General features: G+C 46.5%; 2 protein-coding genes across 2 annotated transcripts in view; one reads left to right on the top strand and one right to left on the bottom strand.

Moving 5' to 3' along the window:
- Positions 1-68: 68 nt before the first annotated feature.
- Positions 69-9,606, bottom strand: dhx29 (DEAH (Asp-Glu-Ala-His) box polypeptide 29). The gene is made up of 28 exons (XM_076758786.1): positions 9,297-9,606; positions 8,705-8,778; positions 8,397-8,510; positions 8,174-8,303; positions 7,934-8,073; positions 7,704-7,844; positions 7,226-7,352; positions 6,974-7,132; positions 6,553-6,721; positions 6,208-6,328; positions 5,740-6,126; positions 5,371-5,637; positions 5,107-5,250; positions 4,845-5,021; positions 4,558-4,698; positions 4,332-4,473; positions 4,119-4,239; positions 3,940-4,024; positions 3,653-3,741; positions 2,749-2,877; positions 2,525-2,600; positions 2,189-2,413; positions 1,922-2,058; positions 1,467-1,557; positions 1,075-1,359; positions 872-1,003; positions 663-759; positions 69-438 (listed from the first exon to the last, which is right to left on the bottom strand). Exons 1-28 carry the CDS (start codon positions 9,466-9,468, stop codon positions 383-385), a joined length of 4,128 nt encoding a protein of 1,375 aa, XP_076614901.1. The 5' UTR covers positions 9,469-9,606; the 3' UTR covers positions 69-382.
- An 80-nt stretch (positions 9,607-9,686) lies between these two features.
- The window catches only part of mtrex (Mtr4 exosome RNA helicase), an 18,778-nt gene continuing 14,036 nt past the window's right edge, over positions 9,687-14,428 (top strand). The window contains exons 1-11 of the mRNA XM_076757508.1: positions 9,687-9,808; positions 10,178-10,318; positions 10,861-10,927; positions 11,213-11,275; positions 11,377-11,489; positions 11,584-11,758; positions 11,900-11,990; positions 12,433-12,557; positions 12,717-12,815; positions 12,983-13,103; positions 13,204-13,335. Of these exons, the coding sequence (XP_076613623.1) occupies positions 9,708-9,808; positions 10,178-10,318; positions 10,861-10,927; positions 11,213-11,275; positions 11,377-11,489; positions 11,584-11,758; positions 11,900-11,990; positions 12,433-12,557; positions 12,717-12,815; positions 12,983-13,103; positions 13,204-13,335 (1,228 nt within the window). The 5' untranslated portion in view covers positions 9,687-9,707. The remainder of the gene's footprint in view (positions 9,809-10,177; positions 10,319-10,860; positions 10,928-11,212; positions 11,276-11,376; positions 11,490-11,583; positions 11,759-11,899; positions 11,991-12,432; positions 12,558-12,716; positions 12,816-12,982; positions 13,104-13,203; positions 13,336-14,428) is intronic.

Below are 14,428 nucleotides of genomic sequence, written 5' to 3'. Positions count from 1 at the left end.
ACCTTGCACTGCTCAATTGTGAAGGCAGTATTTTACTTTGACTACCAAGCACGACACAATGAAAGGTTCATTTAAAAATGTGTACAGCTTTATTTTCACCACATTTGGCAACATAATTTTCCTCTTAATCTGTTTTTTCCTCTCAAATTTCAGCATGTATTTTTGCATTTTAATGATACAGTCCTCAATGTGAGTAAGAGTTCCTGCTAACCATCAGGTCATCGTCAGGATGCCCACGTCTGTCTGCTGGCTGCTGTTTGTCTGCAGGCAAACAGGAAGCATTTCCTGCATCCAGCAGTCCCCAGAGGTGTGTCGATAGTATAAGAACAGGTACTGGTATGCAGGTTCTTCAGTGGCAATCACCTCCTTTGGTGGTCTGATATCACACCGTGTGCTCTGATTTGATCAGATCCAGAATGATCTGGATGGTCCTCTCACCTTCAGCAGACAGAGATGGGATCAAATCAAAGGGGCGTGTTTTTCCCTTGTTTATATCTTACAGACTGCATAAACAACACAGGGTTCTATCTGTAAACAGCAGAGATCGTTTGGCTTCTAAGAATAAAGATGTATGATGGAGAGTTTCTGATTTAAACTGCTGAACTGAAGCGTTCATTTTAATTTTATGCTGCCGTGTGTCGTACCGTGATGCTTGAGCTTACCTTCCAGATTCATCCGTGGGTTCTCCAGCTTCTTTTCAAGCAGCGCGTCCATGAGCTTCCTCAGGTGTTTGAAGATCACGCCGATCCGAACGGGAGCCTGTAAAGGTGAACGACATGGATGGAGTTAAATAAAGCATTTTGTTGACCTGCAAAGTAAAGCTTGAAAGGACACAACCGCTGCAACCAGATAAACTCCGGTGACCTCTGACCTGGAAGTGGATCCACCCGTCCAGTGTGATGAGCCTTTCTCTGTGCTGGATATCGATGTCACCTCCGAACAGCAGCATGGGGAAAGGATGTATCAGAGTGGTGTCTCGCAGGTAGATCTTAGTGTATTTCACCTGTGGGCAAACATTCATTAGCGCCAATGTGACTTAACACACACACACTCACACACACAGTTCACACATGCCTTCTCCTGGTACAGCAGCCAGCCGTGTGTCTGCAGGTTGCGGTTAACAGACGAGGGGTGGACCTGAGCCTTGCCCTGGGGCGTCTCCACCGTGCAGGCCACCCGCTCCAGCACGTCCACGGAGGGGGTGCACATGACCCGGGCCACGCTGTCGTAGAGCCCCGCCGTCAGCACTGCGTTCAGGACGGAGATGTGCTGCTTGGACAGCGAGTTCGCCTGAGGCTTGGAGCGAGACGACCAGAAACCCGCCTGCTCCATCATCTTCATCAGCTCGTGCTTGATATCCTGGAGGGAAGATGGAGGCAGATGAGGCAGGAGGTGGAGGAGAGCGATAACCTGTGTTAGAAAGAGCCACGGCTGAGGATGTGCACGCAAATGTGTGCGTGTGTTACCTGTATTGTAATGAGAGCCGTACGATTGAGGAAGTGTTTCCTACAGTAGGCCATTTCTGCTCTCGGTCCCTCGGCCTGTGTGTTCTTCCACCTTACAGCAAGAAAAACAGGTCAAATCAGTGAGCAGAGGGAGAAACTGAGCCATCAATATTCATCGTAGTCAATATTTAAAAGAGTATTTTTTGTATTACTACTGTATTCCCAAGTCAGAAAACATAAAACTGTACAACAACTGTTCAAATTTAGCATTTTCCAAACTTTCAAGACTTTGAATGAACCCTGTAGCAGACTTGATTTAAACTCTACTCTTCTTCTATTGTACTATTTACAGCAGCACTGCGGCTCAGTCTGCAGGCTACTGAAGGCCTTGCTCAGATTCTTATTAAAACACCTCAGTGACATGAAATCAATACTGGTGTGTGATCAATCTGGGAGTTTTTTAGCTCAGTCCGTACCCCACGTATGCGTTGTATATTGTCAGGTGATCGGAGTTGGCCAATGCCAGGGCGGCCTTGGCCAGGTTGGCTTCCTCCTTCCTGTTCATCGGTGTGGAGAAAGGAGACTTCTCCGTGATGGCTGCCGCGATGGTTGCCTGAAACAGATCTCTTATTAATATTCATGGAAAGTTATATTAACGACATTATACAGTAACAGTAGTAATATTCCTCACACAGTTTGAGGATCAGAGTGTGTGTTCTGAATAATGAGGCAGCGGGACATACTATGGGCTCCAGGCAGCCGAGGATGGCTCCATAGATGAGCATCTTGCCAATCTTCACGTTGACGGGAAGACTCGCCAGGTGGTGTCCCAGAGGGGTGAGGAGATGATTGTTGGGGTGACACGCACCGATCTTCCTCAGCAGGTTGACGGCGTTACTGACCGACTGAGGCTGAGGAGGGTCCAGGGCCCGGCTCAGGAAGTCCTCCGGGGAGCCGTACTGACATTTCTACCAGAGAGAGGGGAGAAAGCACCTTAAACAGAAGCTTCAATAACGTTTCCGCGTGTGGTACATGTCTTTGTGTGAATCTCAGGTGAAATTTATGTCTGGTTTATATACCATAATATGAAGGCAGAGCTCCTCCAGAGGGACCCGGAGGATTTCTGGAACGGAGTAATCCATGAAGGCGTCAAACCTGAAGTCAAGGGCGTTAAACAAGAGCAGAACTGATCAGCACGTGACCTAAGACAGTGACATGACTTCTCTGTCTTTTTTGATGAGCGCATCCTTTATATGTTTTCCTGCTTTGTGTTCCCATTCCCACCTCCGCACAGCCTCCATACCTGTATTTTGGGTAGAGCCTGAAGCAGAAGCCGCTTCGGACACGTCCTGCTCTCCCCTGCCTCTGGAGGGCGCTGGCTTTGGAGACAAAAGTCTCCACCAGGGAACTCATCTGGCTGCTCTCATGGTACCTGAGAGACACAGCAGACAGGAGTGAAGTCTCTACAGCCAAGGTCACTCAGGTTTTCCATTACTGTAATTATTAAACATGCGAGTGGCTAATAATTACACCACTTTGGCTCAGACTGAAATATCTCAGTACTGATATGTCATTGCCACATCATTTATCTAAGAAGAAGAAGAAGAAGAATCAGGGGGAGACATTCCCCTTTATTATCACACAACATGCACTGGACACTGCACACGAAGGTGAAATTCGTCCTCCGCATTTCTCCCATCCTGGTCGTCCTTCCTCCACGGCAGACCAGGAGCGGTGGGCTGCCATCCAAGCGGCGCCCGGGGACCCAATTGCGTTATGTCACCATTGGTCAGGTGGTGATCTTCTTGCATGTTTTTAGTGGGGGTATGTTTTACGGAGGATACCCCAGGTGAACACGGGGAGAACATGCAAACTCCACACAGAAAGGCCCTCCTCGAGCAGCAGGCACCGAAGCATGGTGCCACCGTGCCACCTAGCGCCATCATCTGGTCAAAATTTCACATTGTCCAATACTTTGACATTTCCATCAACATCAGTACTTTGCATTTAGTGCTAATTAGCAAATGTTAGCATGTTGAAACACTGGTTAACATAGTAAACATTATAACTGCTGAACATCCTCATGTTATTGTGAGCCTGTTAGCAGGCTGATGTTAGCATTTAGCTTAAAGCACAGCTGTGTCGAATACAGCCTCACAGAGATGTTAGCTTGGCTTTCATTTCTGGTTTTGTTATTAAACCCTTACTTATTTTCTTTAGTCTTTCCAGTGTCGATGACAAACACGACGTCAGGAATAGTCACACCTGTCTCGGCAATGTTAGTGGACAAGACAATCTGAAAGAGACGTAAAGCAGAGCACAGCAGTGGGGATTTTCAGGACTTCTGAATATATCTGCTGAGTCAAATTATCTTATCTTCATCAAGCATCAAAATCAGAGTTTCATTTTAAAACAAGCAAAATAATCAGTGGTAGTGTGAGACAGTTTTAAGCCTTATAGAAGTGAGTTTTTGTTGCACCACATTCAGCAGTACCTTTCTAACTCCAGCAGGTGGCACTGTAAAGGCAGCAGCCTGGTCCTTTGATGAGAGAGTCGAGTGGAGAGCGACAATCCTGAACCTGAAGGAGCCGGTCATAAGCCACAGTGAGCCAAATGAAAGAGGCATTTCTTTTGTTGTCAAAGTTCTGGTGCAGATCAGTTTGTGTGCGTCACCTGTTTTTGTCTCTGAACCTCTTGTCTGAGGACAGCAGGTCGAAGAGCTGCTGGATGTGAGCCAGACCAGGGAGGAACACGAGGACGGCTCCATCCACCTGTGCAAATTGTGGGGATTTGTCTGGCAGAGGACAAAAACACAGAAAATGAACAAGCGTCAAACACGTCTGAACACCCTGCGCCTCCTGAAACGAGCGTGACGGTGTGCTGTACCCAGGTAGTCGATGAGCTCAACCAGCAAGTCCATGTTGATCTTATTAGGGTTCATGTACTGCAGCACCTGCCGAGTCCTGCTGCTGAAGTGGTCGAGATCTGGACCCAGGTCCCAGCCGGCAGAGTCCCTCACTATCACCTCCTGGAGCAGACAGACGTGGGTTGCATACATAGATAACACACCACTGCCACACACCGTATGACTGCTGCAGGGAGCCAACGTTACCTGGTGCTGTAATGTCTTGCCACCTTTCTGCGTGACAGAGACGCTGACCTCCTCCTCCTCCTCAAGAATTTTCTGGCTGTACTCCGAGTCCTTCTCCAGGACGTACCCCGTCTCCTCCACTATGTCCTCTAAGTGGGACACCTGGAAACAAAACCACAGGAGCTTGAAAATTTCCTGGCTCCTCGGCCACGTTTTCAGGGGATTTAATGTAAACATATCCACTTCCAAAGCTTACAATATAGACAAGATTCTGTATACAAGTGAACAAAATCCAAAGCTCCTCTTACCTCCACTGGGAAAGTCCTGCCAGGGATGCTGATGACTGGGCAGCGGTTGAAGTAGTTGGAGAACTTGTCACAGTCCACTGTGGCGCTCATGAGGATCAGCTGCAGGTCTGATCTCCTCATGACAACATCTTTCAGGATGGTTAACAGGAAGTCCGACTGGACACTGCGCTCATGGACCTGAGGAGACAGAGGTGAGGAGGTGGGGTGAGACGGGTGGAGCTGAAAAAATCCCAGAGGACGCATCAGAACAGACTCTGAGTACCTCGTCCACGATGATGTGCGTCAGCGAGCTGAGGTGTCGGTCGTGCTGCAGTTTCCTGAGCAGAACTCCTGTGGTGCAGTACAGCAGGCGGGTCCACTCCCCGGACTGATTCTCCATCCGGATCTGGTATCCGCACAGCGACGACTGAAAGGTGATTTCAACGTGACACGTGAGCATCAAAGCAGCTGACGGTGCATCCTGTCTGCCTACACTATCGCAAGGTTTCATACTAAGGCCCGTCGAGCCCTAAGCTGTCTGGTTCACCTTCGATCCCGGTCCGTCCTCGCAGCCGAGCTCCTCGCTGACCCTGCAGGCCAGGCTCATGGCAGAGATCCTGCGGGGCTGGGTCACCACGATGTTGCAGGGCTGAGCCGCTTTGCCTCCTGTGAGCAGCTCCTCCAAGAGGAACTGAGGAATCTGAGTACTCTTTCCGCTGCCCGTCTCACCGGCCACCACCACCACACGGTGGCGCTGCAGAGCCTCCAGGACCTGATGCCGGTGTTGGAAGACAGGAAGCTGCTCTCGCTCGGCCTTGAAGACAAAACGCTTGTTGAATTACTTGGATTCATTTTATGCATCTTTGAGATTAAATTCTTCAATTCGGTAGATTGTACAATGTTTGAGGGTATTTACCTGCAGTTTATGGGCCAGTGGGGACTTCTTGAGCTTTTGTAAGAGCTCTCTGGATGCCTCAAGTGCTCCTGCCGCTTCCTTCCTCCCTCCTCTTTTCTCACTCTTGTCCTCCAGTTCTTCTCCCTCCCCAATATCAAGACCAGCCAGGTTCTCCCAGGACTCTTCAGGCTCCTCATCCCCAGCGCCACCCTGCAGAAGGCTTTGGGGTCCAGATTCCTGCCCTTGGTTCTGGTTCTGCTGCTGTTTGAGCCTGGTCAGAAGCCGGGAGATGAACTGGTCTCGAGGTTTGTTGGCAGCAGTGCGGCTCTCCTCCTGCTTCTGCTGCTCGCTGTCTCTCCACTCCAGCCACACGTCTCTGTAGGTTGGAGGAAGGAGCTGGTGCACTGACTGAGGGCAAACAGTTGTTATTAAAGTCAATGTTACGGTCAAGCAGCACAGAAAAACTGTGGGATCCTCTGCGTGTCTTACCTGTCCTTTGACCAGCGTGTAGAGCGCCAGTGTGGCTGCCAGGTGTTGCGCCTGCATGCTGTCCTCAGTCAGGATCGTTGGACAAACCTCAAGAACATCATCTGGCTTCTGAACACGCACCCTGATCAGTGCAAAGACATCCAGTCAATACAAAATATCAGGTTTCATTCTTCTATCAATGGAGCACAAATAAATGATATTTCTGTCGTGTGCAGTCAACTGAAGGAGAGTTTCAGCACATCCAGATGATCTCAAACATTTTCTCCTTTACTAAACTGCCTCTGCAGAGCCTCATTCAACAGCATGCATGTTCTTGTATGTGGGAACAAGGACTCAGAAACGTACTTGCATCTCCAGTATCTACCGGCAGCAACCTTGTGAAACGCCGGCGGCGGACTCTTGGGCAGGTTCTTCCGGACCCAGTCGATGAGGAACTGTTTGGGAGACTTTCCCGTCCAGCTGCGAGCTGTGTAGTCAAAATTGCGAATGTCCTTTGGCTCATTCTTCTTCACAACTGCGATGGAAAACGGAACAAAATTAGCAAAAAAGACCTTTTATCTTTTTATTTATTATCCATTTCCTCACAAAACTGAGTAAACAATATGGCTGCCGGCTAGAGATGAACTTAAACAGGGGGGCTTTAATCAAGCCTCACTAATGTCTTGTTTTATGCAGTATATCAGTATATAAGACTCCAACTCATATGTCTGAGGTGTCAAACTCCTGGATTTGGCCATGCTTAGTGATATGGATGGTGTTTTTGAACCTTTCTCTGCAGGAGGGTCCTTTTCAGCTTGTTCGAATAACTTGAAGCCGAGGTCCTCTTTGTCCTCGCTGACAGGAAGTGCTTTCTTCTCCTTCTGTGGTACGTCTACCACTCTTATAGCTGGGTTGAACATGGGGTGAGACTCCAGTTGCTTCATTTCTACAAACAGAAAATACATTTGCTCCACATAAGTCAAAAGTGAGTTGGAGGAAGTTGTTAAATCTCTGCCTGCGAGAGTTAAAGCGCACTCACCTTGCTGAATGATGCGGATCCTGTCCTGTGCCATCCTCTGGCCCGCCTTGTCTCCTTTTGACTTGGAAGAAGATGCCATTTCTTTTGCGTCATACAGTTGAGCAGTGAGGACCAAATACCTGTCATTCTACAAAGGACGGAATAACACACACAGTTACTGAACCATCACATTCACACAACCTCAAACTGCAGGAAAAAAACCCAATAGTTTGATATTTTGGGGAAACACGCTTATTCACTGTTGCACTGAGAGTTCCATTAACACCACTCTCACATCTGTATGGTAAATATGAAGCTACAGCCAGCAGTCTGTTAGCTTAGCTTAGCATAAAGACTGGAAATAGGGGGAAACAGTGAGCCTGGCTGCATCTGAAGGTAACAAAATCTGCTGACCAGAGCTTGAAAAGCTCACTAATTAAGACATCCCTCCTTGTTTGTTTAATCTGAGCCAAAACCTAAAGACAATGAATATACTTACTGGATCAAACTTCTCGTCCAGTTCAGGATTGCGTGTCTTCTTCCCTCCTTCCTCTTCCTCTTCCTCTTCCTCATCGCTGCTCTGCTCTGCATACCTTAGTATCCAATCCTTCATGCTCGCAGCTTCATCCTTCTCCGTGGCCTGGCAAAACACCCCACTCATAAAGTTCAATTTAGTGTGACGGTACACATCTGTGTGGTCTGTACACACTTACGAATACACACACAAACCTTGTTCGTCTCTTTGCGGGTGATGGTGGGTTCTTTGGGGCTTGGAGCTGCAGGTTTCTGCGGAGCAGGAGGCTGGAACCTGGGCCTGCTCTTCTGGCTCTCCTCCTGCATCTGCTGGCTAAAACCTTCCGGCAGCTCATCTGGTAAACAAGATAAACAACAGATGAAGAAAGTCACCGTTTTGACAGCCTCGCGAGCTGCACAGTGATGACGTCTTAATGACTGCTGGCGCTCTGTTACCGTCTTTAAGATTGAGGCAGAGCCAGTCGAGAGCAGAGTGAAGATCCCCTCCATACAGCACGCTGCTCTTCATCGCCTCCTCAATGTGTTCTCTTTTAAAGTTGAACTTCTGCAGAGCTGTGTACAGGTCCTGCAAGCACAAACAAGGCAATGCCAACCTGAACACGGTATTCAGTCATGGAACGAGATCTCAGAGTCAGAGGGATGATTTTTTATCCTTTACCAGCAACTTCTTGCTTGTAAGTCTGCCTGAAATGGGCCCTTTGTCTCCGTTCTCCTCTCTGAAGTCATTGATCAGCTTGATGATCTTCTTCTCCAGGTCAGCTTGGATCGCAACCTGTGTTAGAGGGTCATTTGTTATCGACACACGCTTGACAAAATGGGGTGATTTGCAGCTGAATAAATAATTGATTATTTCACTATGTTTAGTGTATTCCTGTGTTAAACGCTAGTCAAGAACAGATTACAGCTGCAAAATTTAGTGCACAGTGAAGACAGAGCACACAGTTAGTTACTGAAGCTGTGACTTACTTTAAGAATCGACTTGTCCGAGACGCCACCTGTGTCAACCTGGGCTGTGTTGGCAAGACTGTAGGTCTTTGGAGCTGGAGGAGGACGTTTTTTTGTTTTAATATGCTTCATTTTCAGATGTCATCAGAGATATGTCACACACGCTCCATTATAGATTATTAAATGCATGCTGTTGATTGTGAGATTAGCTGTATGATGGTCTGAAAAATGTCTGATGTACAGACAGTGTTCACCACAAATTACCCATCTGACAAGCTGTGACTACACACGAACAAGGTGTCACAATATGTTATGAGGAAAGGTGAGAGAGGGACATTTGTGAAGCTGTAGCTTGATTTTTGGTATTTTTACTTGACGAATAGCTCAGGTGTTGCAGTGAAACGTACACAACCCTGCAGGCCAACAGTAAGAAAGTAAATACACGAATATATATGACACATGCAATACAACATACACAGCAGTATGAACGCAGCAGTAGTACTCCAGCTTCAGCCTGGAAGTGACCATGTCAACAACCGTGAAGGCAGTATACTGACTGTTTGTGTGGCACAGTGATGTTTCTGAATGTGTGACACCCGCCAGGTAATATCACCTTTTGATTTGCTCTCTTTTGCTGGTTTAGCGGGTTTGTTGCTCCCTGGCTGTTTGTTCGCCTCCTCCGCCACGCCGTTCCGCGCTGCAGCGGCTCCAGTCCTGCCCGCCGCTGCCGCCGGGGCCACCGGGGCAGCCGCTTGCGCCGCCGACTTCTTCTTCTTTCCACCCATTATGTCACTAAAACACTTCCTGTCAGCGACACCTCTGTGTGGCTATGTGGTCCCAAGTCATCCGCAAAAGTCCTGAAAGATGGTGGTTACGAACACAGAGCAAAAAAAAAAAAAAAAAAAGGCAACTAACGTGTAGCCCTGTAAGGCTGGGTAACTTTTGGACAACACAGCTTCCGTACCGGAAGTATTACCGAGGAGCAACCTCGTGTTGTATTGTGGGAAGTGTGCCCATAACAATCATGGCGGACCCCTTTGGAGACGGGTTGTTCAGCGTGTTTGACGATGAGCAACCAACTACCACAAGCAAAAAAATACCTGCGTCTTTGACACCAGATATAGGGTAAAGTCTGCGCTTTTTGCTTAATGTTTGATGTGTGATCTTAGTGTTTGATTTCAGGACTTAGGATTGTCCGGGGACCCCGAACGTAGCACCATGTCAGCTCGTGCCAGACATTGAAACAGTCCTAACGTCAACCTGCTAGTTAGCGAGTTAACTCGTCAGTTAAACACCAGATGAAGTACTTGGTTGTGCTGGTAAACGTCTGCTCGAATACATTATTAATCTGTTTTGTTGTGTGAGTGGCCCCATTTTTGTGAGACTAGAAGTTCAAAGTATCTTGACAACAGTCAAGCTAGCGTTAGCTAAGCATACATCAGAGCAGGTTCAGCTAACCACAGCGCTGTTTCCCTGTGTTTTCCTCTTTTCCAGGAAAGCTGTGAGTAAAAATGGCACTGACAAGGATCCTGGTCCCTCTGCTCGGGTCAAGAGAGAGGCAGACAGTGACGGCGGAGAGGACGTGGTGTTTGGGAAGAAACCTCGACATGAAACAGTCTCTACTAATGACCTAAAGTGAGATGAGTTGTATCTTAACACTGTGTGCCTGTGCAGGGCGCTTAGGGGCTGATATAACTTCTTTCTGCTTATGTACTCTCAGTTGCAATTAAGTACACACAGCCACAACACAATGCTAAGTACATTTACTCAAGTACTCATGCACTTCAACATATATTATTTCCATTTTATGCTGCTTTTATTTCAGAAGGAAATGCAGTGTTATTTTTTTTACTCCACTACACTTGAGAGCTCTTTTTTACTTGTTACTTACAAATTAAACTACTTAACAGTATTTAAGTCATCAAAGTGAGATCCACCTCAACCAGCTGCATTAAAATGTTGCATACACATGAATACATTTATTACTGTAATCCAGTACTATAACACTTTGAAACAGGACCTCGAGAAGGTTGTAATGCTCAGATGTTTTCGAACTGCTTCAGAGAGGTGTTGATTCAACTTTATGTCTTTAAATTGATGGCTGAGTGAGGGGAAATACTGGCTTGAGATGCTGCAGAGTATGTCTGTGTTGGTAACAGATGTTTGATTTACTCCAGTCTTGCAGAATTTATGCCGCAAGTGAAGGTGGAGCAAGTGGAGACTGTGGAAGGATGCTCACATGAGGTAAAGAAAGTAGATCAAAGCACATTTACACACAAATGACAAATAAAAGGGCACCAACACTGTTCTTCCTAAAGATATTCCCTCATTCACTGTTTTGGTGATTGTGGTGTATAACGCCGTCTGACACCAAACCGGCTTCAGATCTGCCTCCTGCAAAAGGCCACAGCATATGATTCACATAATGTCTATAACAAAGATACAGCAAGCTTTTACGTTAATTTTGTGATTTCTCTGATGTTAAATGTCAAAACCTGGATTGTTAAAAGTTCTGTCTCTCCCTAACAGGTCGCTCTGCCTGCAAATGATGAATATAAACCATTGAAACCTCGAGTGGGGAAAGCTGCCAAGGTATAATATTCATATTATACCTAATATATTTCTATAATGACTTCTTTTAGGTTTAGCAGGTTTACAAGCTATAACTCCTGGATGTCTTGCTTGTCTTGCAGGAGTATCCTTTTGTTCTTGACCCCTTCCAGCGTGAGGCCATCTTATGTATTGACAACAACGAGTCAGTGCTTGTGTCTGCCCACACCTCTGCTGGCAAGACTGTCTGTGCTGAGTGAGTATCTTCAATAAACATCTCATACGATTTTGCTTTCAGTTGCATTTTGTTGACTGTGGTAGTGTTTCTCCCTGAAATACTCCCTTTGCAGATATGCCATTGCACTGGCCCTCCGAGAGAAGCAGAGGGTGATCTTCACCAGCCCCATCAAGGCTCTGTCCAACCAGAAGTACAGAGAGATGTATGAAGAGTTCCAGGATGTGGGACTAATGACTGGCGATGTCACCATCAACCCCACCGCCTCCTGCCTCGTCATGACAACAGAGGTGAGACGCATTTTCGTCTAAAAAGAGCAGAGCCATCGTTACCGCCGTCAAATCTCACTTTAATGTGAGGGTGGTCTTTGGAAAGTGTCCTGCAGGTTGAGTGTGAAGCAGCGCTGACGTGATAAACTGCTTTTCTCCCAGATCCTGAGGAGTATGCTGTACCGAGGCTCTGAGATCATGAGGGAGGTGGCGTGGGTCGTCTTTGATGAGATCCACTACATGAGAGATGCAGGTGTGTCCAGAACGCACACTGTGCAGACACACTATTGGCTATCTGTCATTCGGGGTCATGCAGGAACCGAACAGATTAATTGTTCAGAGGCTTGTATGAGTGATTTAAGATCATCTGTTTCCTCAAACAAACACTAGTTTGACCTGCAGTCATAAAGTCTTAATGGCTGAATTTGCGCTTTAAACACAATACAAAAATCTAACTAAAATATAAAACCAGCAATGCTAAATTCAGCTTCTGTTCGTTAAATTGTTGTCATCATTGTGGCTTTACAGTTCACAAAGAGGCTTTGTCATATTTCAGCTGAGCTTTAGTTTTAGTATTTGTAAGGTAGATTTCGTCTCTTTGACAGCTGGCCCAGAGTTACGAGGTACGAATACAAACCTTTACCCTGAGAAGCTTCTTGTTTCTAACAAATTCCTCCTCTTTCTGTGTATCTTAGAGCGCGGTGTGGTGTGGGAGGAGACCATCATTCTTCTACCTGACAATGTGCATTACGTCTTCCTGTCAGCCACCATCCCCAATGCCAAACAGTTTGCTGAGTGGATCTGCCACCTACATAAGCAGGTGGGATGTTGTCCTGGCTCATATTGTCAGTTACTTTGTCCCTCCTCCTGTATGTAATGTGAGCAGGTGACCATGATCTACGTACATGAAAAGATGAATAAGACTTTCCCCTTTTCGTTCCATAATCAATGAAGTTTTTCTCTCTCATATCTCCTGTAGCCGTGCCACGTCGTCTACACAGACTACCGTCCCACTCCTCTGCAACACTACATCTTTCCTGCAGGGGGCGATGGACTCCACCTGGTGGTTGATGAGAATGTAAGGTCACCCAAAAAACTGCACTTACTGAGGACAGTTGGCTAATGAAAGCTTTAGATTTGTTTTGTCTCATATTCTTCTTCTTCACATTTTGGATGCTTCCACTGTGACCAGTCTTCACGTGAAACACCTGACACATAACATCTGCGTGTTTTGCTGCTCTTCAGGGAGACTTCAGGGAAGACAATTTCAACACCGCTATGCAGGTGCTGAGAGACGCAGGGGATTCTGGGAGCAGCAGCGGAGGGGGCAAGTGGGACCCGAGAGGACGGAAAGGAGGCACTAAAGGTGTGTGTGAGCTTTAGATCTTCAAATGTCTAAATGTCTTACATTCAGTAATTAACGACAGAATCCGTGTTCATGTTACTAACACACATGATTTCTGTAGGTCCGTCCAGCGTGTTCAAGATAGTGAAGATGATCATGGAGAGGAACTTCCAGCCTGTCATCATTTTCAGCTTCAGCAAGAAAGAGTGTGAGGCCTACGCTCTGCAGGTGGCCAAACTGGACTTCAACAGAGGTTTGTGTCTTTGATAGCGTGTGTTCGGTTTGAGAAGGTACATACAAGAGTCCCGGTTGTTCTGTGAAATTATAACAGGCATTTTTCACTATTCGCTGACATTTTATAGACAAAATTATGAATCGAAAGAAGAACGCACAGATTAGTTTCTTCCATAATATTTTCAATTAGGGCACAACTGTTAAGCAAGCAATTAAAAATCTTTGCTGTTTACTCAGTAGATCAGCGATCAGATGTAAAGTCACACTATCAGCACGCTGAACTACGAGCTGTTTGTGGGGTGTTGAGCAGATTGTCTCTGCACACTGGAATGCCAAAACCAATAGAGTTTTGTGATAAATTGCTGTGAGAGGTAGGGAGGGAGTTGAAATTAGGCAAGCGAAACCTCTCACCAAAATGCTAAATCATTGGCAAGCGGAGCGGAATAAATCCTCCCCATTGAGCGAGTGCCATGAATATGGCTTATTGTGCCTGCACAGCTGGTCCCGCTGTTTGGTCCAGTGGATAAGTGAAGTTGCTTCATGAGGACAAATCTCTGCAGGGTGGGAGATAGTCCAGCAGTAGATTGAGTTTGGCTCGTATCTACCTGCTTCAGGCTTTCTCGGTGAAATAAAACATGCATCTGAAGTCTTACTTGGGAAAACGTTCCTCCCTCATCTCGGTTTGTTTTCTCTGCATTGTGCCATTTTTATAAAGGAGGAGGTTTGTTTTAATGCCGAGCTCTTCCAGCGCTGAAGGCATCTCTTCTGTCAACTCTGCCTGTTTTTTCATCAATCTCGCAAAAAAATAAACCCGGAAAAACTCTGCCAACGATAATTTCTCATTTCCAGCAGCTCCATGAGAGCTTTCTTTCACAGGCTGTCGTCAAAAACGAGGCAGATGGTGTCCAGAAATAGTTAATTTCATCAGATTAAACGAAATTTCACTTGATTGAGGAAAAACGTTGGAATGACATAATCGTGATTTGTAAAGAAGTCAAAATATTCCATTAACATTTGAGTAATTTAGAGAAATGATGCCTACAGAAGAACTGCATCGCACGTTCTGCTGACATCATGACTTGGAACGAGCTTTGGGACCAACCTCACCGTTT

The sequence above is a fragment of the Chaetodon auriga genome, chromosome 19, assembly GCF_051107435.1.
Source record: "Chaetodon auriga isolate fChaAug3 chromosome 19, fChaAug3.hap1, whole genome shotgun sequence".
In the NCBI taxonomy this organism is placed as follows: Eukaryota; Metazoa; Chordata; class Actinopteri; order Chaetodontiformes; family Chaetodontidae; genus Chaetodon; species Chaetodon auriga.
Note: the sequence above shows the minus strand (reverse complement) of the source record. Positions and strands in the feature narration are given on the sequence as shown.

Coding starts and splice junctions, on each gene's coding strand:
- dhx29 (XM_076758786.1), bottom strand. CDS start 9,468: ATGGGTGGAAAGAAGAAGAAGTCGGCGGCGCAAGCGGCTGCCCCGGTG. Junction 7,353..7,703: donor TGGACGAGAAGTTTGATCCA/GTAAGTATATTC, acceptor CGTCCTTTGTAG/AATGACAGGTATTTGGTCCT. Junction 439..662: donor CCCACGGATGAATCTGGAAG/GTAAGCTCAAGC, acceptor TGTCTGCTGAAG/GTGAGAGGACCATCCAGATC.